The sequence below is a fragment of the Grammomys surdaster genome, unplaced genomic scaffold (assembly GCF_004785775.1).
Source record: "Grammomys surdaster isolate TR1022 unplaced genomic scaffold, NIH_TR_1.0 125562, whole genome shotgun sequence".
NCBI lineage: Eukaryota > Metazoa > Chordata > Mammalia > Rodentia > Muridae > Grammomys > Grammomys surdaster.
The window spans coordinates 531,380-557,507 of record NW_021620409.1 but is presented as its reverse complement, the minus strand read 5'-3'; the positions used below and the strand labels follow the sequence as shown (position 1 = coordinate 557,507).

Sequence of the window (26,128 nt, the reverse complement as noted above, 5' to 3'; positions counted from 1 at the left end):
GAGAGAGAGAGAGAGAGAGAGAGAGAGAGAGAGAGAGAGAGAGAGAGCGCGCGAGAGCTCGAACTCGAGGTTTCCAGCCCTAGCTCTGCCACCCACTGACAGGACACCTTCAAACAAGCGTGTTAGCAACTGTCAAACAAAGAATACTACACTTGCCTTTTCTAACCTATTGTCCCGAAAATCAAACAAGATAATAAACTGAAGAGCATACGGTAAGACTGCTCTCATTAGTTGTCGCAACAGGGTGGCAAAATAACCTCACAGTGAGAACCAGAGGAAATGTTTGAAAAATGCTTGTTCCTTCTTTTCAGTCACTGGGAAGTAGGCCCTCCCACAAGGTGTATCTAACATACAACTGCACCCCTCACCTTCCTTTGGCACTATCCAATCCCATTCTTTCTTGGGGGAATACTAGCAGCCAACAACTCTGTTATTAGTTAAAACTATTGTATAAGAAGAACCTACCAAGATTCTCATAGGTCGGTCTCCAAGACTTGCCTTGCTAAGCACCATATTTGCTACCAGTTGAAGACAGTGTGCCAACCCAAAACACCCTCATCATTCTTTTTCAAGTCTTTCTCCTGCCCCCCACCCCACCCCATCCCCACTCTCTACCCCACAAATGCCCTGCCTCCTGGGCTGGGGTGGGCTTTCCAGTGTATTCAATGAGTGGATGGATCATGCGTGCCAGAGAGCGGGGCTGCAAATCATTCAGGGGCAAAGATGTAAGGAATGTAAGAGTCCTCCAAGGAGGGGTGGGAGGGGAGAGGAGCGGCGAAGGAATAAAAGAGAAAGACAAGGCTGCCAAAGACAAGGCATGGGAAAGAAGCCAAGTTATGGCGCTTAGAGGGCGGAGGTTTGGGTTCCGCGGTCTCTGCCAAGGCTAGCCCCCAGAACATTCCCTTCTTCGCCTCCAGGCCTGTCAATCATGGCCATTTAAACTCCATGTTGTCCCTCAGCCCCAGCGGTCTGCTCCTCCCGCCCAGGTCTTCAGACCGGCCCAAGGCCACTCCCGCACTTCTCAAGGCTTCCCCTACTCCAGAGAACCTTCCCAAGCTCCAGAGCCCCTAGCTCACCTCCTGACTCCTCCCAGCAGAGCTTCCTTCCTCCATTTTCCTCCTCCTCTCCACCCTTCCTCCCGACACCCAGCACCTCGGACCCAGGCGCCAATCTACACGGACCTCGCCCCCTCTCCTCCCCCAACCCCGGGTTAGAAGCTCGCTCAGGCGCACTACGCACCGCCCAGGACGCGGCCTGGCTTCTCCGGACGCGAGGCCTGGCTGCAGCTGTGCCCACAGCGGCCTCGTAGCAGCCCGGGTGCCGGGTCTCAGCCTTTCCCCGTAGGGGAAGGGGAAGGGAAGGATGGAAAAGGTTCTGACCACTCCTCGCTGTCTCGGGTTAGCCCTTAGCCACGCCCACCGCTGCTACGCAACGGGGCGGAAGCTCGTCACCAAACCCCGCCTCTCTGTTTAACTCGGTGGCGACTGGACGCTCCCAGCGAGCGGCCTACGAGAGGCGGGGGCTAGCTAGGCCTCCGCTCTGGACCGGAAGTTCTTAAGGACGGACTGTGTAGCCTTTTGGGAGGGAGGGCTCTATGTTCTTCAGGTGTGACGATCTGGGGCGACCCTGGGTGTCCCGCCCTGCAGAGTCACTTCGTGCTCGATGGTGCACGATTCGAGTGCCAGACCTGATTCAGCTCTGGGACGAGGTCGCCGCGGAGCAGCGGGTCTACAGCGTGGCCTGGTGTCCTCCCAGCCCCTCAGTTTCCAGGGCTGTGGTCAGCATCCCGGAGCCTCCCGACCTCGTGACTCACAGTCATGGGGATAGATGCTGCTGTTAAACTTAGGAGGCCGCAGGGTGGAGAGGGAGGGAGTGTCTCACCGCAAAGCTTTGATCTAAGGTGCTCTAGGGGTCGCCTCGCAGGCACACACTCTTGCAGTATCCGCGATGGCTCTTCAAACACTCAGAGTGTGGATTTGATTTCCTAAGGCTGGGACTCTGGTTGGGGAAATGTGGGTGGGAGAAAACCCGAGGAGAGTCGTGGTGGAGTTTAAAGCGCTGTGTGATAGGTAAGCAGTTAAACAAGACAAGGAATGCGATTACATTTCCTCTTGGGCTAATCTGGTGTCAAGTAGTATTTGTTTTAGATACTCTCTTTTTAAAAGGGCAATTGGCATTGGTACTTATGTAACTAGCTTATTCGTGAGAATACAGAGCTAGCTGCTACCTTTAAAGACAATCTGACAAGTACCCGAGGAAACTAAAGCTTCTAGGTGGCCCTGAGATCCAATACAATGATGAAATAAGGAATCGGATGCGCCTTTGTGAACCAAGTCAGACTTGCTTCCACTCCCCTCCCCCCAGTCAGGGTTTTTCTTTGTTGCCTTGGCTCACTGTGTAGAATAGGCTGGCCTTAAACTCAGAGATCAGCCTGCCTCTTGCCTCCCCAGTGTCCACCTGGCTTGAGACTTGCTTTTTATGTCCCGAGTTCAACGTCTTTCAACATAGGAGGCTGAGTCTGCCACATGTCCCAGAGCCCTGAGCCGAACTGTTTAGTGTATTAAAGATGATATGTAAGTTCTTGCCATGTCCAGGATACTGGCTTTTACCTAACTTTTCATGTGTAAAATAGTTATATGTTTAAGAACTGCCGAGAAAAGAAACGAAGAAACAGGCTGGAATTAAAACATTTGTCCGCTGCATTCCAAAGCCCTTGGACCTTTTTTCCATTGTGACACTACTTGAAGAGAAAATAAAATCTTAAGAGCCTGTAGTGCATTCTTTGAGCGGAAGGCAAGATTGGTATTTGAAGCGCCCCCTGGTGATCCGTCCACCTTTTCCCCTACGGAAGTAATACTCTGCGAGGCTCCTTTAAAACCCAAAACTGCCCGCTCTGCGGCGAGTGAATTTCGGAACCTGATTGGATGGGCGGTGGCCGGAGGTGGGGCGCGCTGGGCGACAGATCGGACCCTATTGGCTGGAGGAGGTCAGGGGACGTTTCCGGGAATGTACGCGCTCCCGCGTTCCTATCCGCAGCATCCGGCGGCAGCCAGCCCCCTGGCTCCCCCTGCGGGTGGCTCGGCGGTGTGCACAGTCCGGCCTGCTGGCTGGGTGGGTCGTGGGCTGTGAATGGGGGAGGGGATGGACCGAGTTCTGGGTTGTGGGGATGAGGGTTCAGGAAGATCTGCCGAGTGAGATTCTGTTCCCTGGAGCTGCACCGGGTTCCCTCCGAGTCTCCTTCAGCCTCCCCGCTTCGGAGCGTGAGACTGAAAGCATCCTGACAGAGGGCCTTCCAGCCCCTAAGCATCTTAACCAGAGATCTATAAGTTCTGATCTTGAAGTACGAGGCCCCCAGGGAAGTTCGTTTCTAACCTCCCAGAAGGGTTAGAGGGGGACCGAGGCTGCCGGATTCCCGCCTGCTGTGGCGGGTAGGCCGAGCGGGAGCATGGGGGCAAAGGCTCCAAGCCTTGAACCTTCATCTCCCATTTCCGCTTCCAGCGGGGTGCCACGGCTCGGGAAGCATGACGACCGAGACCTTCGTGAAGGATATCAAGCCGGGACTCAAGAATCTGAACCTTATCTTCATTGTACTGGAGACAGGTGGCTATGCATGCGCAGTGGACTCGTGGGAGCAAAGTGGGAAGAGCACGGAGAGTGGGAGCACACGGGACCACCGCCTGCGTTCTTAACTTGCTTGCACAGGGAGGAGGCTCCCCAAGGCCCTGTTCGTACTAATCTCTTAGATCGCTGGCATAGGGAGCTGCTGACAGCTATAAAATGGGTAAAACTAAACAGGCTAAGGCCTCACTAGCCACGCGGGCCTTTTTTCCCCCCACTCAGGGCTCTCTCCATGGTGCTGGACCCTCCACTACCGCCCCATACACCCACGCAAAACTTCCTGCCATCATGGAGGGATGTGGGGTTTGCTTCTATTCCTTTACCTCACTCAGCCAATACCCAGACTCTCACTATTACCACCACCTGTATGACTTTATTTCCAGTCTCATGTATTTCTTCCCTTAAAGGCCGGGTGACCAAGACAAAGGACGGGCACGAGGTTCGGACCTGTAAAGTGGCAGACAAAACGGGCAGCATCAACATCTCAGTGTGGGACGATGTGGGCAACCTAATCCAACCTGGAGACATTATCCGACTCACCAAAGGGTAAGGCGGGGCTCCTAGCAGCAGTAGGGCGTGGTTAAAAGCCCTACAACTTTTCTGAAGACTGAATCCTGCTCTCGCCTTCAATCCAACCCACAGGTATGCTTCGGTGTTCAAAGGTTGTCTGACACTATACACTGGACGTGGGGGCGATCTGCAGAAAATTGGAGAGTAAGTTGTCTTGGCAATTGAGATAAGCACTAGGAACCCAAAGTGGGAAAGTTATGGTTTACAGGGACGCAACACAACCTGTGCCTTCCACATCCCATGGCCGGATTTGTCTGTGACCCAGTGGACCGGTCCAAGGCTTCCGCTTCTTTCTTTGCAGATTCTGTATGGTTTATTCTGAAGTTCCTAATTTCAGCGAGCCCAATCCAGAGTATAACACCCAGCAGGCGTCCAACAAATCGGTGAGTCCCTGGGCCCGACGTTAAGAGAAAATGGCAGATCAGGCCAGGCTGCATAGTGTTGAGGAGGGTCTGAGTATCTCATTTGTGCTTTCAGGTCCAGAACGACAACAGCCCTACTACCCCACAAGCTACCACAGGACCCCCTGCTGCCTCTCCAGGTAGGAATCCGTTTCTTTCCTTCCACTGACCCCTCCAAGTCCTCCATTCTTCCCAACCAGGAAAGATGCGTTCCCTCGTCCCTTTTCCAAGTGCTCCTCTCAGGATGTCCCCTCAACCCAGTTCACTTTTATTTTTTACATCTTCTGCAAGTCTCAGTGGTGAAAAGACTTGAAGACCTGAAGTAATCTTTCCTTTTCTTACCACTAGCCAAGAAACAAAGGAGAGTAGTTTCTCCACATGTGCCAAATGACTGTTAAGAGCAAACAAGGCCAGGCAGTGGTGGCACATGCCTTTGATCCCAGCACTTGGGAGTCAGAGAGAGGTGGATTTCTGGGTTCGAGGCCAACCTGGTCTACAGAGTGAGTTCCAGGACAGCCAGGGCTACACAGAGAAACCCTGTCTTTTAAAAAAAAAAAGAAAAAAAAGCAAACAGGATCACATGTGCCACATTTAAAATATTGCCGTAAATTCCTTGTAATAAGTTCATATATGCACACTCATATTCATATATGTATATACATTTATGACTGCATATATATATATATATATATATATATATATATATATATATGTAAATCACTAAGTGATTGGAATATATTCTAAGAAGTAGGTACACACACACACCTTGATTGTGTGGTCTCCTTGATTCCTAAGCTATGTGGCATAATCTGTATTTTTCTTTTTGTTTAAGATTTATTTATTTTATGTATGGGGTGGGAGGGAGTACACTGTCGCTCTCTTCAGACACACCAGAAAAGGGAATCCGATTCTGTTACAGATGGTTGTGAGCCACCATGTGGTTGCTGGGAATTGAACTCAGGACCTCTGGAAGAGGAGCCAAGTGCTGTTACCAGTGGGCCACCTCTCCAGCCATTTCTTTTTCGTTTTCCTTTCTTTTTCCTTCCTTTTCTTCTCTCTCTTTCTTTTCTTTTGATACAAGGTTTCACTATGTTTTCCAGACTGATCACAGACTCACAGAGATCACCCTGCTTAGGCCTGACTAGTTTCTGGAATATGCTACATTTTTAAAATGTGTATGCTACATTTTAGCATATACAGAAGAATTGTCACAAGTTCCTATCCAGTCTAGGGTTTAAAGCTAGACCTTATCTCAAACAACAACAAATTTTGATTTCCTTTTCTGAAATAGTAATAATAAATATAGTATAGCATGGTTTAGTGGTACATTTCCTGGTACTGGGGAGGTAGACGTAGAAGAATCACTGTAAATTTGAGGCCAGCCTGGTCTACACAGCAAATTCCAGGCCTCATACATAGTAAAACCTTGCCTCAAAAAAACAAAAAAGAATAATAAACACAAAAGCTAGTAACATATGATCACATGATCATTTACTATAAACTGATATATAACTTGATATATTTAAAAGGATATATAGCCCTTTTTTAACACTCACAGCTCTGTAGGTTGATTTACACTGACATCATAAGAAACATTAGTGTTGTATTACATCATAACTGCTATGGCTGCATAGTCACCAGACAGTGGGAAGTTTCTGGATTTGTTGTAGACTTTTTTTTTTAAGATGTTATCTATTTTTACCTTCTATCTATGTTTTGTCTACATGTATGACTAACAAATGCATACAGTGCCAAAGAAAGCCAGAAGAGGGTAGTAGATCCTCCGGAATTGGAGTTGCAGACGGTTATTCCTGCAGTGTAGGTGCTGGGAGCCAAACCTGGGTTAGCTGGGAGAGCAGCCAGTGTTTCTAACCACTGAGCCACCAAGAGCTTCCTAGTAGTCTTGCGGGGCCTCTGTCCATTGCTGACTAAAACCACTGGTCACATCAGCTCCACAGTCACTAGCAGAGAGGATGAATGCATGCTTGCTTACATGCCTGTATGCTTGTGCTCCTCCCACTCAGAATGTGCCTCCCAGCCTTGGTGTGACAGCTACACACCTTTAATCCCAGCACTTGGGAGTCATTCACAGGTGGATCTCCATGAGTCTGAGGCCAGCCTGGTGTATTTGGTGCATTCCAGGACAGTCAGGACTACATAGATAGACCCTATCTCAAAACAAGAAACAGAGTGAGCCACCTACAGGGCTCTGAGTCTTCATACATAATTAAGTTAATTACAGTTCCCATCAGATGTGTGCACAGGACCACCCGATGGAGACAATCTCTCATTTATGATCTATGACTGCATATATCTCCTACTGCTTCTGGCTTTCTGGAGAGCCTCCAATATATTATAATCAAAATGGATACCATTTAATTCCAGCATAAAAGGTAGCATATGGGGGGGGGGCTGGAGAGATGGCTCAGTGGTTAAGAGCACTGACTGCTCTTCCAGAGGTCCTGAGTTCAATTCCCAGAAACCACATGGTTGCTCACAGTCATCTATAAGGTGATCCAATGTCCTCTTCTGGTGTGTCTGAAGAGAGCTACAGTGTACCGATCAATAAAATAAATAAATCTTAAAATTAAAAAAAAAAAAGGGTAGCATATGTTTGCAATTGAAGAAGACTTAAGGGATGGAGAGAGGGTTTGACAGTTAAGAACAGTGGGCTGCTCTTGTAAAAGACCTGATTTGCTTCCCAGCACCCTCACGGCAGCTCACAACGATCTGTAACTCCTGTTCCAGGGGCTCCAGGGTCCTTTTGTCCTCATATGCACCCTTCAAGCAATGCGGTGCCCATACATACAAATACAGGCAAGATACTCTAACACATACAATAAGCGTTTTAAAAAAAAAAAAAGAAAGAAAGAAAAAAGGAAAATGACGTCATGCCAGGTGTGATGCCTCACGCCTATAATCCTCACACTTTAGAACAACCACGGCTGAGGCGGGAGGGTCACTCCATGTTGGTGGCTAGCCCAAAGTATCAGGCCAGTCAGGGAGACCGTGCCTCAAAGAAAAGAGAGAGAGAGAGAGAACATAGGAAGGGAGATGGAGGGGGGAGAGAGAAAAAAAAAAAGAGAGGCAAAGTAGACAGGTAGATGTGACTGTTGGATCTGAAGATAGTTCAGTAGCAAGGCCTAGGATAACAATAGAAGAAAAAGAGAGAATAAAATAGGATAAAATAGAATAATACTTTTCCATGACTATATTTTTATTTACTTTGTTTTAAGAGAAGGTCTCTTGTAAGACTGGCCTCAAACTTACTACGTAGCCAAACCTGGCCCGGCATCTCTGCTCCTCCTACCTACACCTTCCTAGTACCGGACCATGGGTGTGTTGCCATCATGTCTAGCTACAAAAATATTTCTAAAAAAGTACAACCAAGAGCCAGACATGGTTGCTGTCTAGCACTTGAGCAGCAGAGGCAACAAGGGTTATTGCAAGTTCTGAGGACATTCTGGGATCCAGAGAATGAGTTCTAGGCCAGCCTGGTCTCTATAGCAAGGCCCTGTCTCAAAAAAAAACAAAACAAAACAAAAAAAAACAAAGAAAAAGTACACCTTTAATCCCAGCGCTCTGGAGGCAGAGGCAGGCGGATCTCTGAGTTTGAGGCCAGCCTGGTCTACAGAACGAACTACACAGAGAACTGCTGTGTCAAAAAAAAAAAAAAAGAGAAAGAAAGAAAGAAAGAAAGAAAGAAAGAAAGAAAGAAAGAAAGAAAGAAAGAAAGAAAAAAGAAAGAAACTAAACAGGAAAAAAAGAAAAGATACACCTGAGACTAAGCACTCCTAAAATTCATTTGCCAAGTGTTTACTGTCTTTGTCACCTGCTAATAGAATGGAGAGGTTTTTTTTTTTCTTTGTAAATCCTTTCATTATGTATATATTTTCTCTATATTTATGTATTTAACTTGTAAGGGAGCTTTCCTGTGCCACAGTGGGTGTGGAGAAGTCAGAGGACAGTGACAGTCTGGGCGTCAGTCCTTTCACCATAGGGGTTCCAGGGATCGAATTCAAGCCATCAGGTTTGGCAACAACAGCCCTTGCTGAGGAACCATCTCACCAGCCCATGTGAGGGTGTTGTGGTTAAGTCGGTTGTCTTAAGTCATCCTGACAGCAAGCAGTAGGGGGGAAGAGTTCTCCTAGCTTACAGTTCTTGGTTACACCCCTGCAGCGGACAGAGCTAGTCAGTAGCCGAGAAAATCAATTCATGCTTGCTCACTTGCGCTCAGCTCAGCTTCTCGACTCTCAGAGCGATGCCACACAATGTGCTGGGTCTTCCCACATAATTAATTACAATCTCCCATAGACACGCCCACAGGCCAACCAACTCAGAAAGTCCTTCCTGCCTCTTCCCAGAAGGTGACGGTTAGACATAACCACCACACAAGACTAGCATTCAATATGACCCCTAGCCCCCACCTACTTTTTGTTTGTTTGTTTGTTTTTGGCTTTTTGAGACAGGGTTTCTCTGTGTAGCCCTGGCTGCCCTTGATCTGTAGACCAGGCTCCCTTCGAACTCAGAGATCCACCTGCCTCTGGCTCCCGAGTGCTGGGATTAAAAGGTATATGATACCACCCGACACAAATTAAAAGTGTGCTTATGTGCGTGTCTGCACCATGCTTCCCCGGAACCATGAAAGCTAGCAGAGGATGCCGGGTCCCCCAGAACTGGTGCTACAGGTCAGGTGTTTAAACTGCTATGTGGATGCTGGGAACTGAACCTGGATCCCCTGCAAGAGTACCCAGTGCTCCTCACTGCTGAGCCATCTCCTTAGCCCCCAAAAGTTTTTTTTTTTTAATATATAACATAAAATCTCAACATTGAGATGTATATATTTACTTTATCTGTGAACTAAGGAAAAGACTTTTCCTTTCAGTCCTAGGTTACAGATATCTTGGCCCAGTAGAACCAGAGAGTTGAGTAGGAATATGGTTTGAGAACCAGTAACCTATAGTTTCTATGTCACTGATGATCTGCAGTGCCTTTTTACACCAGAGACAGTCCTGTCTCCGACCACTAGGCATCAATAGAGCACTCACTATACATATATGTCAAGGAATAAAACACAGCACCTGCCATTCAGCGCCTGCAGCCCCTGTAGGAGTAAGGATTGTAATACGCTGAGATAGGTGTGTGGGTGGGGATCACGCCAGCATACAGCTGCCAGAGAGAAGGCATCTCACACTCCCAGCTCGCTTAAAATGTTTAAAATATTCGGATGTGGGGATTGGCAAGGTGGTTCTGCAGGAACCGGTATTTGACATCAAAGGTGACAACCTGAGTTCAATTCCCAGAACATCCACATGGTGGAAGATGACCAACTCCCAAAGGTTGTATACATGCGTGTGCAAACACACACACACACATACACACACACACACACACACACGCACACACACACGCACACACACGCACACACACGCACGCACACGTAAATACAAAATATACACAGTTAGGGGATGATATGTAGCTAAGTGACTTGGTGGCAAAGGGGTTCAATCCCCAGGTTTATTTTCTATTTTATTATAGTGCTGTGTTTCTAACCTGGGCACTAACTTCCCACATATGATAGACCCAGCCCCTTTCCATTTAAACAGAAACTTAAGTCCCTTCTTCCCGTGCTTCTCCAGTTTTACAACCATCTTGGGTCATAGGACATTTTTTTTCCAGAGGTCCTTGAGCCTTGAACTAAATTCTGGGTCTGATTCCCAGTGATGCAGAGATACGTAAGATAAGTATATTGTACTTATATGATATATATTAAATTATAAGTATAATATATACAGCTCATGGAGCAACCTCCAAAATTACTGAGGGGGTCCCATTCATACTTGTAGCCCATAGCTTTTCTATTCAGGACCACCTGCCTAGGAAATGGGGCCACTCACAGTTGGGCTGGGTCTTCCTGCAAAACTTGAGTTACTTACAATCCCCTATAGGCATACCCACAAGCCAACCAATGTAGACAGTCCCTCATTCACTTTCCCTAGGAGATTGTAGGTTGTGTCAAGTTAAAATTGTCAATGCTAGGGTCCCATTCTTACTCGCAACCCATAGTCTTTTTGTACCTGGTCAGCATTCGTGCTGTTGTGCTTGGTGAAGATGCTTGGAAGTGGGCTTTGAGGATGGACCGTTTCTTACCTTAACTACCTAACTCTGTTTCTTCCCCTCCTAAAACCAGCTTCCGAGAGCCAGAACGGGAATGGACTGAGCACCCAGCCAGGTCCTGTTGGCGGCCCCCATCCTTCTCACACCCCCTCACATCCCCCCAGCACCCGAATCACTCGAAGCCAACCCAACCACACGCCTTCAGGCCCTCCTGGCCCCTCTAGCAACCCTGTCAGCAACGGCAAAGAAACTCGCAGAAGCAGCAAGAGATAGCAAGAAATGAGTCCCTCTCCTTCCTTCCACCACAGCCATGACCCAGGTGTCTCTGCCAGAGAACAAGACAGTCTTCTATTAGGCCGCCAGCTTTGGGATTAGAGGGTGAAGTAGCTGTGTTTTACCCACTAAATTTCCCTGGTGGGGTGGTAAGCAGCGGCCTTATCCACCTCAAACTCGCGCCCTCCTTGTCCTGCTGATGCTGTCTGTCCCCTGGGATCCAGGGTCCTCTGCCTGCCCTCCTTTGGAAAAGACAGTCTGGTTTTTGTGTGGGATATGAGGGTCTAACTGAAATCCCTCCTTCCTAATAAATGTTCCCACTCGTTCTGGACTCTCTGTTTCTCTCTTAGGGACGAGGTTAGCAGGTGTGCACTTAGGGAATTGTAGTGACTTGGGCAAAGCAAGCCTGCCCCTTTAAGGTAGTGTCCCTCCCCTACCCCCTCCCTGCAGGTGACCCTTGTCCAGCCTGCCTGCCACAAGAAGGCTGGGTCCCCCTTCCTCTGGGTGTCTTTTGTGTCTCCTGTCCTGCTGTCAGGTAATGTTAACCCCAACCCCCGAGACCACTCGCTCTGACCCCCTGATCGCAAGCCAGGTCAGATGTCAGAGGGAAGCCCTGTTCTGGCTTCTTTTCCTCAACAGAGCTTCCTCTTTCTTGTTCATTGATTACAGAGCTGAGGGTGTTAACGGTTAATGCTTGCTGGAGTGGGGAATCACCAGCTCTTATGCTCCCCAGGGTGGGCATCGCTAAGAAGTCTCTTTCCTGAATGCATCTAGGATCAACACTTACCTGCCTCTCCCTCTAAACTACCCAGTCTAGGGGCATCTTGGCTCAACTCTCCAGGGAATGTGGGGATGGGGTTGGAAACAGATGCAGCTCAGTACCAGACATAAGGTACACGGGGAGGGGTACATTCAGGAAAAGGCTTGGGTGGCCATAACCGAATGGGTTATGGATTATAAAATATTTAAGAGGAAAGAGTGAGCACAGGTTCTTAACCATGTGGCTTCCTCGGGGCAGAAGGTGGCCCCTCCCCAGTCAGGGCCCAACAGAGACTGACTTTTGACCCCCCATCCCAGAGACCAGTGAACCATTAACTCCTATATGAACCTTCCCACACTTGCCCCACCCCTGACTCCGCCCCAAAGCAGGTGGGCTAAGGGGAAACCTATCCATTCCAGCCCTCTATGTGACGTGGCCTCCACTGCATCTGAAGTCTGAACTCCCTGTCTCAGATCTCTTGAGGTCCACAGTGAGGCCTTCCAGGGACCTGAGGTGACAGCTCTCACACTGCCAGTAGGGGTGAGGCCCTGCATATGGCAGGGGGGTCGGGGGAGGGTTGGGGAGTAGGGAGGTGGAACAAGGTTGAGAGGTGGGTCTCGGGGATCTGAGACAGGTCTCGGGACCAGACAAGGAGAGCTCTGGGGTCAGGAGGCTGCTCCAGAAGGTTCTTCTCCAGAAGGCAGAGGGGAGGGGCAGAGGAATTCTGAGCCTGCAGAGGCTTCAGACAGAGTAAACAGTGCTAAGTGCATATGAGCATCTCCCCAGCTCCGAGAGGAGGAGCAGAAGCCCTGATCTGAACCCTCCTTCTTCTAGGGTACAATCCTCAGGATGTCCCAAAGGAAATAGAAGTCAGAACCCAGAGCCTCTAACCCAGAGCTCTAGATATGGGGCCTCCAGTACATCATCTGTTGGCTGGCCTGTGCGTGGGGGTGGCCTTGGGCTGGGTAGGAGGCTCAGTCCCCAACCTGGGCCCAGCTGAACAGGAACAGAACCACTACCTGGCCCAGCTGTTTGGCCTATATGGAGAGAATGGGACATTGACTGCAGGGGGCCTGGCTCGGCTCCTCCACAGCCTAGGACTGGGCCGAGTTCAGGGACTCCGCCTGGGACACCATGAGCCTCCAGCTGGGCGGGCTGCACCCACAAGTGGCGACAATTTCACACACAGGTATTAATCCCTCTCCCAGACAAAATGTGACCGCTCCTGGTTCCACAAAGTGTCTGCTTAGGCTCTAGTTGCCCAGTGCTGGTTTTTTGGGAATGAGTCCCCACAATTACAAGTCCTCTAAGCACAAATCGCCTACCTCTGTTACCTTCAATTCTCCTCCAGATCAGTAAAGTTCTTCCTCTCGGTACTCACTGTCTCCAGGCTTCGGGCTTTCCCTGCCAAGCCCACAACTTACCCATTTTAGGTTCTCCTATAAATGACACCTCTCTCAGATCTTCCCAGGACTGATTGTAGTCGTCTCTCCTTTCCAAAACCTCCCAGGAGACGGCTCAGGGAAGGTGTCAGGGAACTTGAGTGAGTCTGATTTGTTAATCCATTTAATATAGGCTGCAGGAACTGGAGCTGAGTGTGGATGTCTGGGGAGGAATGCCTCTGGGTCCTTCAGGTTGGGGTGACCAGGAAGAGTCAAAGGCCCCTGACCTACACGGGTCAGGGCCCTCGGGCCTAGACCTCTTCCACAGGCTTCTGCTGCTGGACCATTCGTTGGCTGACCACCTGAATGAAGACGTAAGTCTGAGTCTCTAGACAAGGAGAAGGAGCCACAGGAGGAGGTGGCCTGAAGTATTTGGGCCCTTAGGGGGCTTGAAGTGTGTGAAGTGTCAGAAAACGAATAGCTACTCAGTATTCGGAGATGTTTTTCCGAGTGTAAGATGTTCCCTTTGACCTTAGCCACAAACTGGCCAAATTCAGGGGTGCCACTTAGCAAACACACAATCCAGGGAAGTATCTCAGGGTAGGCTGTGGGAATGGTTATGTGGAGAGGAGTCCTGGAGATGATGGTATCTCCATCTAAAACGGTCCATTTGTCCCTGGTTCTACATACACAAGGCAGCAGACAAAGCTGCTGGACCCTGAGATCAGGTGGCATGCCCCACTCCAAAGAAGGCTAGGCTGGGACAACACATGGTGGGGTGTTGACTAAAGATGGATAGGATGTCAGGTTTCTTGTCTGGTCACCAAAGTAGCTCATCACTGACACAAGGAAGTTCCTAGGGCATACGAGGGAGATGACAGCAGCGTTCTCTAGCAAATTAAGAGATGTATGTCAGATACCTACACTGGATTGAATACTCACCAGTGATTAACACATATTAAGTCCCCTTGTCCCCTGTCTCTGATGCATGTGCCAGTGTGCGCCAAGGGGACCCTGAGAGAGACCTGGGACTCTATGGAAGAACAGATGTCAAGACTTGGGTTGTAGTTCACCCTGACTCCCTAACACATGCCCCCCTCCCCAATCTCCAGTGTCTGAATGGTTCCCAGCTGCTGGTCAATTTTGGACTGAGCCCTGTTGCTCCTCTGACCCCTCGTCAGTTTGCTCTGCTGTGCCCAGCCCTGCTTTATCAGATTGACAGCCGTGTTTGCATCAAAACTCCAGCTCCAGCACCTCCGGGAGATGTACTGTCTGGTCAGTGGATGAGTGGGATGGGCAACATCCTGAATCCTGGTAAGGGTGAATCCCTTGCTAAGGAGGGGGGGCTTATTGGGGTCCAACCTCCCTTGAGTGTATCTCTGTCCACATTGTCGTGCCTCTGGGCCATCCCTGACCTAACATTAGCCCCAATTCCTCTCAGCCCTGCTTCACAGTGGCCTGGCAGTCCTGTTCCTCAGCCTCCCTGCTCCCCTCTCCCTGCTGCTGCTGCGGCTCCTGGGACCTCGTCTGTTGAGGCCTGTGTTAGGCTTCCTGGGGGCCCTGGCCGTGGGCACTCTCTGTGGGGATGCCCTGCTCCACCTGCTGCCACATGTATGTTGAACCTCCACCTCCACAGCCTGACCCAGTGGTAACTGGCCACAGAGCCATGTGTTTCTACCCATAGCCCTCAGCCCTTTCTGTCAGCTCCCACACCTTGACCCCTCACCCCTGGGCTTCAGCCACAGTGGTCTTCTACTAGGATACATGAGTAAAAGCTTGCTGGGAGAAGGGGGTGTTATTGGATTGTAGGGGTTTCCAGGGCCTGTCCTGATCTACTTTCTGACAGGCACAAGGAGGGCAGCACACAGGACCTAGTGAGCATGCAGAGGAGGATCTGGGTCCGGGGCTGTCAGTGCTTGGTGGCCTCTTCCTGCTCTTCGTGCTAGAGAATGCGCTAGGACTTGTGCGGCACAGAAGACTCAAGCCAGTGAGTGACACCCTTTTCCTCTCCTCCTGCCAAACCTAGAGTCCGAGCCAAGCCAGGAGGGAGGGGCAGCATGTGCTTCTGGTCCTTGACCACTTGCATAGGACCTGACCACCTCTGAGTGGGGATGGGCCTCTTAGCATAGACCTGGGACTTCTGGCCAAATGGCTTGTTCTCTGCAGTTCATATCAACATTAAACAGAGAGAGATGCCAACCTGGGAAAGGGGTGTAAGTCAGAAAACACTGTCCAGGTGCTAACAGTGGAACCAGGTGTTCATCTTCCCAGCTGCTGGGCTGGTCTCCCCTTAGTCCCTGGCCCTGCTACCTCCTCCTCCAGGAGGGATACCCTCCCATTTCAGAGATGCTGCAGCAACAAAAGAGATCTCGGAGAACCAAACTCTGACCCAGAGGATGGCAGTGGGATGGTCCTTCGACCCCTACAGGCAGCCTCAGGTGACTAGCAGAGAAAATGAACTTGTCATCAGCCTGTAGCTCCCACTTACAGTTACCAACACTTGACCTGGTCCTTCTTGCTGCAGAGCCAGAGGTTCAGGGCCAGAGGGAGAACAGCCAGTCCCCACCATCTCCAGACCCTCCTGGGCACCAAGGCCACAGTCATGAGCACCGGGGTGGCGGTATCGCATGGATGGTCCTCCTGGGAGATTGCCTACACAACCTCACTGATGGGCTTGCATTAGGTTTGAGGCCTCAGACAGCGGTGGGTGGCAGGGCTCTGAGCCAGCAGGGGTAGGAGAGCTCCCAGAAAGGTGGGAGAGAGGAGAACCAGAGGAGCCCAGACAACATCTCCTTTCTTCAAGAACACCCTTTGACTCTGCTACTGATAGGTGCTGCCTTCTCTGACGGCTTCTCCAGCGGCCTCAGCACTACCCTAGCAGTCTTCTGTCATGAGCTGCCCCATGAACTGGGTAGGAATGGCACCTGTGGGGTAGGTGGGCTCCAGAGAGGGAGGTCTCTAAGAACTCAGAGGTTGGCAGATGACAAAATAGAGGGGCAGCTCTGACTTACCCCTCCGTTCCTGTGTCCTCCCCACAACAGGTGACTTTGCGATGCTGCTTCAGGAAGGGTTGTCCTTTCGGAAGCTGCTGCTGCTGAGCCTCGTTTCTGGAGCCCTGGGACTGGGGGGTGCAGCCCTGGGGGTGGGGCTCAGCTTGGGACCCGCCCCCCTCACTCCCTGGGTGTTTGGGATCACGGCTGGGGTCTTCCTCTATGTGGCCCTTGTGGATATGGTGAGATGTGGGGTAGAACAGACAATTTAAGGACAATGGGCAGGCGGTGTGCAGAGGGACGATCCAGTCTGTCCATCTTCACCTCTTGACCCATGGCCCCATCAGAAAAAAGTACCCAAAGGCGGGGGGCTGCTGATACTGTGACATCCTTTCTCTTGTGTCAAGAGGGCATTGCATGGGGCAGGCCTGGTGGTGTGCACTGTTAATCCCATCACTCGGGAAGCAGTGAGTTCAAGGTCAGCCTGGTCTACAAAGTGTCGCAGGCTAGCAGGGCTAGACAGTGAGGTCTTGCCTGAAAAGTAGGTAGATAGATAAATAGGTCATAGGTCATAGCAGAATCCTGACAGTTTTTCTTTCTTGCAGCTGCCAACCCTGCTTCGTCCTCCTGAGCCCCTGTCTGTGCTCCATGTGCTTCTGCAGGGGCTGGGGCTGCTGCTGGGGGGTAGCCTCATGTTTACTATAGCCCTGCTGGAGGAACAGCTACTGCCCACGGTTCCTGATGGCTGATGTGGGCCAGTGGCAAAGGATCCAGGTTGCCCTTCCTTCCCCCCACCACAGGAATGGAGGCGGGACACAGGGCCAGTAGGAGCAATAGGATTTTAATAAACAGAACCCATCCCAAAGCCATGACTACGACAGTTGTACTTGCACCAAAACAGCATAGAAAACCAGGATGTGGTGGTGGGGCTCAAAGCAGGTTTGGGGAGGACAAGCATGGGGGCCTGGAGGATGTGGGGGTGCATCAGTCTTCAGGGATAGCATTGTGCTTTAGCCCAGGTGGGGGGGAGGGGCAGGGCAAATGCACCAAGGTCCCCATTTTTTTCTGCTGCCCTCAGCACCCTGGGGATGCAGGTCTCTGGGCTTTATTGCTGCCCACCAGCGTTAAACACCCCCGACCCCGACACTAGCACCACAGGTGGATCCAGGATGGGGGGAGGGCAGGAATGAGGAAATTGCTTAGAGAAAGATTCAACTAGAATCCAGTGAATTGTGCTCAGTTCTCTTTACTTCCTACAACCGAGTACATGGGTCACAGGGTGGAGGGTGCAACAGGACAGGGACATGCCCCTCCGTGCCCCCCAACACGCCTGCACACAGGATGGTGGTGTCTGCAGCATCACAGGTCATGCAGGGCACGGGGAAGAGGTTCACACACACATAGATGCCCACAGCGGGTACCAGACAGAGAACACCCCAAATATACACAGCTGTACATGGGGAACCCCGGGTCCCCACCCAACCCTCTCCCCTGTCTTGCTGTTCCCCAGCAGGAGAACTGTATTGCTTTGAGAGAGCCACCCTGGGGCTGCTCTGCCAGGCACCCTCCCTCCCACCCACCCCTATTTTGGCACATCTGCAAGACACACGGCAGCGGCAGCGAGAGTAGGCACCCTCCCTCCCAGGCTTCTGTGGCTTGGAGTTGGGGAAGGGGGTAGGAGATACATCCTCCATCTTTCCCCTAGCCCTTCCCAAACCCCTGCCAGACCCACTCCAGCCAAACCCACCCCCACCCCCTAAACACACACACACACACAAAGCTGAGCTATCCAGGAATACGAGTGAACAAGATTGTCCAGGATGGGAGCAGAGGCGGGAGGAAGGACTGGAAGCAGAGACCCCACCCTGGCACCTGGCGTGGGTAAGACTGGCACAACAGCTACTTTAGTGCAACTGGAGGGACGCCCAGAGTGAGGGTGGGGGCAGGAGGGCCCAGGGGAACGGCCTAGCAGGAGTGAGCGAGGGCACCCGCCGTCCTCGGCCCTCCCAAATGCAGTGACAGTGTCCCCCTCACACCTATGTGGGCAACAGCAGCCTCGGAGTCAGTACCTTCAAGTAATTCAAGGAGCAGACCCTCCCCACCCCAACTCCCTCCTATCTCTGGGAATTTGGTCGCTTCTCTATAGGGGTTGGGTTGGGAGGAGGGAGTCCCCAAGTCAGACCCTTCTTTCTATACCTCCCTCTTCCCAGACCACAGGGCTTGGTCCTCAAAGATTCCTCACCTCTGTCCTTGCCCAAGCTAGGTTAAGGCCCAGAGGGCCAGAGCCACCACAGAAGGGAAGAGGCTGCTCTGCTCCCTGTCCTTCCTGAAAAGGTAGGGTTCAAACTTGGCAGGCAGGATGGGGCCATACTGGCTTGCCCCTGGAGTAGGGTTTCTGGGCTAGGGTCTGTAAGGCTATTTTCCTTTGCGGTGGGAAGGGGAGGCAGGGAATGAACATTGGGTGGGGGGAGAGGGTGAGAAACGGCTGAGAGGGAAGGAGGAAGGGGCCTCCCCGCTGGAGCATAGTTACTGGAGTCTTCAACAAAGAAACACTCACGTGCATAACATACACAGTGTGCGTACTTCCAGCCCGGCAGCCTGCCTCACCCCGCCTCTCGGGACCCCTTCCAAGACCACAAAGAGGGTTTTGGGGGTACAGTTGTAGAACCATTCACTCAGGCCCCACCATCCCCACCCCCAGCCTCTTCTCCCCTTCTGATCCAGGGAGGAAGAAGGTGCATGGGTGGGCAGACAGCGGTGGAGACAGTGTTGCGTTTTCCTTTGGTTACGTATTGAAGGCAAAGGTGAGCTGGACTTACAGTCAGAACGGATAGGGTGAGGAAGAGGAGGGGCCATGGCTGGGGCCAGAGAGGGAGGGAGGGAGGCAGCCCTCCTCGGCCCCTCCACCCCAAGGAACATGTCTACGTGGGGTGGCAGTCCCTCAGTCTCATGTCTCCCACCCCCCCACAGCACCAATCAAAAGGAGAAGCCCCCTCCCCCAGGGGCAACTCCCCACCCCAACCTGGGCTGTACATTCAGTGGTTTTCAGCAGTCCTATGGCTCAGGGGGCCACGGGTGGGGGAGGTAGCCCGTCAGTCTCAGAGTCTCAGTTGGACAGTGGCAGTGACCCGGGTCTGTTGGTCCATTCTAGGACCCACAGTTTGTGCCATTTGTTTTTCTGAAGTACACAAACCTACCAAAGCCACCGCCCAATCAGAAACATCCCCCCAAAATCAGAAACTAAAAACTGGCTCTTTTCGTGTCACCCTCTGATTCCCTGTCTCCTATGTAGCCCTCACTCTGTCTCCTTTGCTGGGACCTGGGGCTGTCCCCAGGGTCCTCACGTAAATAGGCCTTTTCACAAAAGTGCTTATTACTTGAAGCAAGTGCTTTAGAGCTGCGGTGGGGAGAGGGGAGGGGGGGAGAGGGAGAGGGAAGGAGATGTTCCCTCCCCACCCAACCCCTAAGATTGGAGGGCATTCTGCCTGTTTTACTTCTCCACACCCGTTTAAGTCAAAGAGGTTTAAAAAAAAATCTTAACATTAAAATAAATATGCAGTGGCCATGAGAATGGTCAAAATGCTTCAAAAAACACTAGGGGCTGGGAAGCCCAGGTGGGCGGGGGGGGGGGGCGGGGTTTCCTTTGGCATAAGGAGAGGAGGCTGCTTGTCCCCCAGGCCTCCTCACTGCCACATGAGGAGGGACAGAAGACCCCGCCATCTTCCCAGCATTGCTGACAGTGTGCCTGGACAGCAGGGAACAGACAGCCACCAGAAATCTCATCTAGCAAACAGAACGGGGCTCCTGACAAATCCTCAGTCTCCTGTCATCACCACACATTGATAAAGGAGAACACGACCATCATCGCCCCTTCATCGCGGGACCGCTTCCCTGCTCCCCATCCCCCGCCACCTCATTCCCAGCACCAAGATGAGAGGGAGGAGTGAAATGGGAAGATTCTAGGAGAATTGAAGTTAGGGGACAAGCTTTGCAGAACCAGCAGGGTGGGGGTGGGGGCGGCAGCCCTTAAGAGAGGTCACATTGATTGTCGTACAGGGAAAGAGAGGGCATGAGGGGGTGTGGGCAAGAGGGGCATTGCAAGGCCCTTTGGCTTTGAAAACAAAAATAAAAACTAAAAGCTGCACAATCCTTCTCACCAATAATGGTCATTTGGAAGCCTTGAAATGGTTTAGGATCTGAGGGTCGGGGCAGCAAGACACAAAGAAGAGCAGGGACCATGGAAAGGAGAGATTCAGACAAACACCCCAGGCTTCTGGGAATCAGCATGAGGTATGGTGCAGGGTATCTGTCGGGAGGAAGGGCTCCCTGGGGTGGCCCCTCTCCCCTCAGCTCACCCCTGGCAAGGGTGGCAAGACATTCAAGGGACACAACTGAAAAATGGGTAAGAATGTGGGTGATGCAAGCGTGGGTGGGAAGGAGGCGGAGGGATTCCCAGGGGAGACCCCTGTACTGTGTAAACGAAGCCCATCCAGTTCTCAGTTCTCAGGGGGCAATACTGATGGCAGCCAAACTGGGCAAGGACGCACTGTGGGGTGGAGGGGCAGGACCTCTATTCAAGTTCTGTGTCTTGGCCCCTGGCTGAGGTATTGCGTGTGAGGAAGGGACACTGGGTTAGGGGACTGGGTCCAACCGTGTAGAGGCTCACCAAGGAGATGGACAGGCATCTGAAGGGACCAGGGCCAGATGCAATGCTACATTTGAAGAGAACGCCACCCTCCCCAGTCCAGCCCAGTCTGGCTTCTCGGGTACATTCCAGAACCTTATCAGTGCAGCGTCTACGCAACTGTCTCTCCCATGCTGGGAGTGCAGGGACTGAACTGAGCCACAGTATCTGTCTGCTGCTCCCCTGACCAGTGCTCCCCCTCCAAGGAGGAAGGCCTGCTTCCCTAACAAGAGGTCCCCACACTGCCCCTGCCCTTCCCACCATCTTTGGCTTCATATCAGGAGTGACTGGGGCAGTGGGTACTCTTGGACATGACAGAAGGTAGAAACAGACACAGGGCATGGAGAACTCTGGGGTTGGGGACACAGGAGGAAGAACATGGTCCTACCTCCAATCACATGCACACACATGCCTGAAACACACAGGACATATACTAGGGCTGTAGTTTTGAAATGGGCAGGATATTAATTTGTTTCTTCCCCTAAAGAATAAAATGCTTACTTAAAAATTCATGACAAGCCTCAAAAGTTCAAGGAGAAGAGAGCCAAGGAGGGGATGGCCACAGGCTCCCCTCCCCCAAAAGAAGTTAAAAGAAAGAAGCAAGGTTAAAGTGCGTGGTTAGGGGGCCAGGCCAAAGTGGGAAACAGGAGCAGGCTGTGGGGCAGAAGCAGCCCTTGGTTTGCACATGAGGAGCCGGGGGGAGAGCGCAGGATCTGGGCCAGGTTCAGTAGTTGCTGCTTCAAGTGTTTGCATTTGAATTTTAGGGGTGATAGGATATGGGGGGGAAGCTCTAGGCCCCAGTGCTAAATACCCTCCCCCCTCATCCTCTAGCTGCCCCTGAAGGGGGAGGGGGACACCCCCAGAGTGCTCACACAGTACCAGAAATTAAGGCTTCTCACTGCTGCAGGGATGGAGGGGCCAAGCAGGGAGGCAGTGATGGGTATGGAAGAGAAGGAGGGGTCTGCCTGGCAGCAGAGGTAAGGGGAGTGGGGCACAGAGGAGAGTCGAAAGGAAGAGTTGGGGGAGCTGGCAGCAAACGGGAAACAGAGATGGAGTCAAGGGGGGAGCCAGGCATTTAGCAATCATTTTGGGACACTTGGCAGAAGGGGTTGCCCTGGGGTACCAAGAGCCTAGGGTGCTCCCCGTAGGTCCCAGACCTCTGCCAGGCCAGGATGGTATGGCAAAGGGGTAAGCAGCTGCTCCCCAGTGCTTCCTTCCCCTCCGCCCCACCACCCAGTCGTGTTCTCCTTTAAAGTGCCCTAAATGTTTAGACTTTTTTTCTAAATAAATAGAATAAGATATCAAGCCACCGGCAGGGAGAGGGACACTGGAGGGGGCTACTCTGAGTAGCAGCCGTCTAACCCAATGGCGCCGTGCCGCTCCTGGCTGTAGGGACAGGAGGCCCCGTGAGGCAGGGCGCCACAGCCACCCACCGTCTTGGCGGCTGCAATGCCACAGTTCTTGAGCAGGCTGAAGCTGAAAGGACTAACGGCGTCCTTGGGTGGGAAAGGCTTCATGGTGGAGAGGATCAAGGCCAGGCAGTCTGCCACATCTTTGTTGGGAGCGCAGGCCAGTGCTGGAGTGTGACCTGTAGGGCCAAGGGGGAGAACAGAGGCTCAGGGACCTGTGCTCCAGCCCCTACCTACCCTTCCAGGACCTGGGCTCTCGAGGCTGTGGGGGGAGCCAAGGGAGGCAAGCACCCACTGCAGCCAAAAAACCAGGTGGCAGGGGCCCAGGGAGACCCAGGGAGGTGGGTGCAGGGGAAAGGGCAGCAGACTGGGGTGTGTGGGAAGTCTTCCTGACCAGAGTCAGAATACTGGTGAAGTGTCCCTGCTCTCACCAGTTCCCCTGGGAAGAAAATCTCATTTATAACAAGGTTAACCTCCTGAAGAAAGTCCCTGACCACACCCACCTTCTTCATCCACAGCCAGCACTGTGGCCCCACGACTCAGCAGGGCCTGCACCACAGAAGCCAGACCATTCCGGGCAGCAATGTGGAGCGGCCTTAGGAGAGAGAAGCAAAGAAGGCACACTGAGTAGGGTGCCAGGCTGTCCTGCCACCTCAAGGTGGGTGACAAGGACACTGAACAAATACTGTGAGCTCCAGAGAGCCCCTGGAGGACAGGTTGCTTTCTTCACCCACCTGCCTCCCCCAGCCAGGCACCCCCTTCCCCGGGACTCACATCTGCAGCGCACTGTTGGTAGCATTGATAAGGCCAAGGTCTTGGGTTTCTGCCAGGATCATGAGGGCACATTTCTCATGGCCCTGAGGAAAAGGAACAGAAAGGAGACACTTGGAACAGAAGCCTAACAGGCAACAGGGTAGGAACCTGGAGGGAGGTGAGCAGAGACATGTTTCATCAGTCAGGTAGCCTAGTTAGCCCTGGTTTCTGTTACAATCTACAGAGTCCGGCACTGTGCTGAGTCCTAGGTTCCACAGGCACTTCCTGTTCTGCGCAGTACCTTGCTACAAGCCAAGTGAAGGGCAGTGTTCTTGTTCTCATCCAGCACAGTCAGGTCTGCCTTCCCTCGGTACAGCAGAAATTCTACAAAGGAGACAGCAGCAGAGACTGAAGTCTTCCTCTAGAGCGGAAGCCACCCCACTTACCACCCTCCTGCCATAGTGGACCCCTACGCACCCACAGCAGCAGTCTGTCCATTCTCAGCAGCTGTCATGAGTGCAGTGCGGCCAGTGTGGTCAGTGGCATTCACTTCAGCTTGATGCTGCAACAGCATCCGGAGCCCAGAGACATTGTCCGCAAAGGCAGCGGCGTGAAGGGGAGTCCTAGGGGGCCAGAGTAGAATGAAACAGGAATGCTCTTCTGCATGGGCAGAAACCAAAGGCAGAGGGCTTTTGCCACTCACCGTCCTTTGGCGTCTCGGCTGTTCACAATCTTGGCACCCAGAGCCCCCAGCAGCATCTCTGTGGTGCTGTCTTGGTTATTAATTCTGGAGTGGGGGAGGAGGGATCATCAGAAGCAGGAAAACTAGAGGGCCTCCCCGCCTCAGCCCAGGCCAGCACACCGAGCACAGGCTCCCAGGTCAGCACACCGAGCACGGGCTGACCCGGATGATGCTTACACTGCACAGTGCAAAGGAGTGAAGGGGTTTCCCTCCAAGTATGAGAACGGGCTGTGTTCAAGTAACAACTCCAGACAATCTTCATGTCCTGGGCATGAGGAAGAAAGTGTGGTGAGGGTGAGAAATACCAAACACCTCCATCCTCTCTGTCCTGTCTTTGGCCCTCCAATCTATTTCCAGATCCCCTCCTACAGTGCACGTCCATATGAGTGTCAAAGGCCCCCACTAGTACCAGTGTAGGAGGCCCAGTGCATGGGCGAGTATCCGCTGTAGTCGACACCAGCATCTAGGGGGTCTGTGGAAAGGGCAGCCTGCAGCAGAGTCCGGAGCACTGCGGTATGGCCACAGGCTGAGGCCAGGTGAATGGGTGTGCGGCCCTTAAAGTCTCGGCACAGTACAAATGCATCGTGGTCCAGCAGGGCAGCCAGGCAGTCCTCACAGCCAGTCACAGCCTGCAGGGCACACAGAGGTGAAAGGTGTTAAGAAGCCACTCTTCTTCCAGTGCCTAGCTGCTGGGGGCTAGCCTAGGAACAAGAACTACTTCTAGGAGTCCATCCTCATCTCTACAATAATTCTAGTGCTGGGGCCCACAGCTACATCCCTGACAGTCCGAAAACCACATCAATCCTGAGGTTCTTGGAATAAAAGACCAGAGAGCAAGAAACAAGGCATCAAAGGGTCCTGCGGTTTTGAAAGTCAGGCACACCAGTAGTCTCTGCTACTCAGGATGCTGGAGGATCACTTGAACTTGTGGGAGGACCAGCCTGGGTGATATAGTGAGACCCCTAAAATAAAAAGATCTGCTGGACATAGTGGTACAGCACACCTTTAATCCCAGCACTTGGAAACTATGTGAGTTTAAAGCCAGCTTGACCTACAGAGTTAGTACAGAGCCTGCCAGGACTCTGTAGTGAGATCTTGCCTATAAAAAGAGAGAAAGAAACAGAAGGGAGGAAGAGAGAAAGGAAGGAAGGAAAGAAGGAAGGAAAAGAAAAAAAGAATAAGAGACCACCCCTTTCAGGATAGTAGCAACAGAACATGTATGTAGGTAGAAAGCACAGCCTCGAAAGGATGAGCTGAGTGAGAAGAGAAAACTAGTGTCATCAGGGAGGGATGGGAGGCATTCATCCCAGAGTAAGCGCAGGCCCAGTAAGACACAGAGACAAAATCCTCTTCTACTCACTAGACGCTCTTGATGGCCTACCACTGGTGGGCTCTATGCTTCCACCCCAAGACCTGCCCGTGAACAACCTCACTCCCAGCAGCCTCCTCACCCCACGGTGGAGGGCAGTGCGGCCCCGGAGGTCAGCAGCGTCAGCCGTGGATCCTTTCTCTAGCAGCAGATGTACACAGTCCACGTGGCCATTCATAATGGCCAGCATGAGTGGGGTTCTACAGAGCAAGCAGGACACAGGTGAGGTTTGTCACTTATCTGGCAAGGACCAAGCAGAGAAAGGATGAGAGTCTGAAAGAGGGGAAAATGTATTCCATTCCTGGACCACACTCACTGTCCATAGGCATCCATGACATCTGTGATGTCAGCTCGCTCCCCACTGTCAATCAGCAAGTGCAGGGAATCGGTGTGGCCAGAGGCAGCTGAAAGAAAAGGGAACCTGTGTCAGGACAGTGCCAGGAGAGCAGGAGGCAGGTTGAATCTGGGCTCAAGGACTAGAGTTCTGTGAAAGGCCTAGAGCAACGGAAGAGCTGCAGGTAGGAAGATATTAATAACGGCTTAAAGTTTCCATCCTTCTTGCCCTCGCTCACTCCCAGCTCAACTGCTCAGAGGACTTGGCAGTGGTTTAAAGGGACAACTAACGGGCTGGAGAGGTGGCTCAGAGATTAAGAGCACTGACTGCTCTTCCAAAGGTCCTGAGTTCAATTCCCAGCAACCACATGGTGGCTCACAACCATCTGTAATGAGACCCGGTGCCCTCTTCTGGTGTGTCTGAAGACAGCTACAGTGTACTCACATACATAAAATAAATAAATTTAAAAAAAAAAAAAAAAAAAGGGACAACTAACCAGCAGCATGTAAGGGTGTCCACTTGCGTTTACGCTCCTTGATGAGGGCAGAGGCACCGTGGGCCGTCAGCACCTCCACACACTCCGTGGAGCCTCGCTCAGTGGCCAGGAAGAGCGCGGTGCGGCCCTTGTGGTCCCTTACATCCAGGTTCACCAGCGTCTCAGCCAGTGTCTTCAGGGCTTCACAGTGACCGTTGTAGGCCTGCAGGCAACCGAGAAACACACACAGT

The 26,128-nt window shown here is 52.0% G+C and overlaps 4 protein-coding genes across 7 annotated transcripts in view; 2 read left to right on the top strand and 2 right to left on the bottom strand.

Annotated features, from left to right (window-relative positions):
- The window catches only part of Rnf41 (ring finger protein 41), a 24,546-nt gene extending 23,100 nt beyond the window's left edge, over positions 1-1,446 (bottom strand). The window contains exon 1 of the mRNA XM_028786650.1: positions 1,240-1,446. The gene's annotated coding sequence lies outside the window, so the exon portion shown is untranslated. The remainder of the gene's footprint in view (positions 1-1,239) is intronic.
- A 1,556-nt stretch (positions 1,447-3,002) lies between these two features.
- On the top strand, positions 3,003-11,310 carry Nabp2 (nucleic acid binding protein 2). 2 transcript variants are annotated; one of them, XM_028786670.1, is made up of 7 exons: positions 3,003-3,111; positions 3,499-3,600; positions 4,026-4,164; positions 4,261-4,332; positions 4,490-4,571; positions 4,666-4,729; positions 10,780-11,310. In XM_028786670.1, exons 2-7 carry the CDS (start codon positions 3,522-3,524, stop codon positions 10,977-10,979), a joined length of 636 nt encoding a protein of 211 aa, XP_028642503.1. In that variant the 5' UTR covers positions 3,003-3,111; positions 3,499-3,521; the 3' UTR covers positions 10,980-11,310. The 2 variants fall into 2 exon arrangements, with proteins under 2 accessions (XP_028642503.1, XP_028642504.1); XM_028786671.1 differs by lacking the exon at positions 3,003-3,111 and adding an exon at positions 3,177-3,340.
- Positions 11,311-11,416: 106 nt separating this feature from the next.
- Positions 11,417-16,976, top strand: Slc39a5 (solute carrier family 39 member 5). 3 transcript variants are annotated; one of them, XM_028786669.1, is made up of 12 exons: positions 11,417-11,871; positions 12,159-12,252; positions 12,574-12,928; positions 13,315-13,495; positions 14,234-14,396; positions 14,563-14,732; positions 14,968-15,108; positions 15,466-15,559; positions 15,646-15,804; positions 15,952-16,032; positions 16,163-16,353; positions 16,717-16,976. In XM_028786669.1, the coding sequence occupies exons 3-12, from the start codon at positions 12,645-12,647 to the stop codon at positions 16,858-16,860; spliced, it is 1,608 nt and encodes a 535-aa protein (XP_028642502.1). In that variant the 5' UTR covers positions 11,417-11,871; positions 12,159-12,252; positions 12,574-12,644; the 3' UTR covers positions 16,861-16,976. The 3 variants fall into 3 exon arrangements, with proteins under 3 accessions (XP_028642502.1, XP_028642500.1, XP_028642501.1); XM_028786667.1 differs by having other exon boundaries at positions 12,159-12,279; XM_028786668.1 differs by lacking the exon at positions 11,417-11,871 and having other exon boundaries at positions 11,891-12,279.
- A 1,605-nt stretch (positions 16,977-18,581) lies between these two features.
- Ankrd52 (ankyrin repeat domain 52) overlaps positions 18,582-26,128 on the bottom strand; it is a 17,302-nt gene continuing 9,755 nt past the window's right edge. Inside the window, exons 18-28 of the mRNA XM_028786666.1 lie at positions 25,899-26,100; positions 25,385-25,472; positions 25,151-25,268; positions 24,109-24,328; positions 23,877-23,964; positions 23,661-23,744; positions 23,435-23,580; positions 23,259-23,341; positions 22,979-23,061; positions 22,708-22,799; positions 18,582-22,383 (exon numbers count right to left, since the gene is read on the bottom strand). Of these exons, the coding sequence (XP_028642499.1) occupies positions 22,133-22,383; positions 22,708-22,799; positions 22,979-23,061; positions 23,259-23,341; positions 23,435-23,580; positions 23,661-23,744; positions 23,877-23,964; positions 24,109-24,328; positions 25,151-25,268; positions 25,385-25,472; positions 25,899-26,100 (1,455 nt within the window). The 3' untranslated portion in view covers positions 18,582-22,132. The remainder of the gene's footprint in view (positions 22,384-22,707; positions 22,800-22,978; positions 23,062-23,258; positions 23,342-23,434; positions 23,581-23,660; positions 23,745-23,876; positions 23,965-24,108; positions 24,329-25,150; positions 25,269-25,384; positions 25,473-25,898; positions 26,101-26,128) is intronic.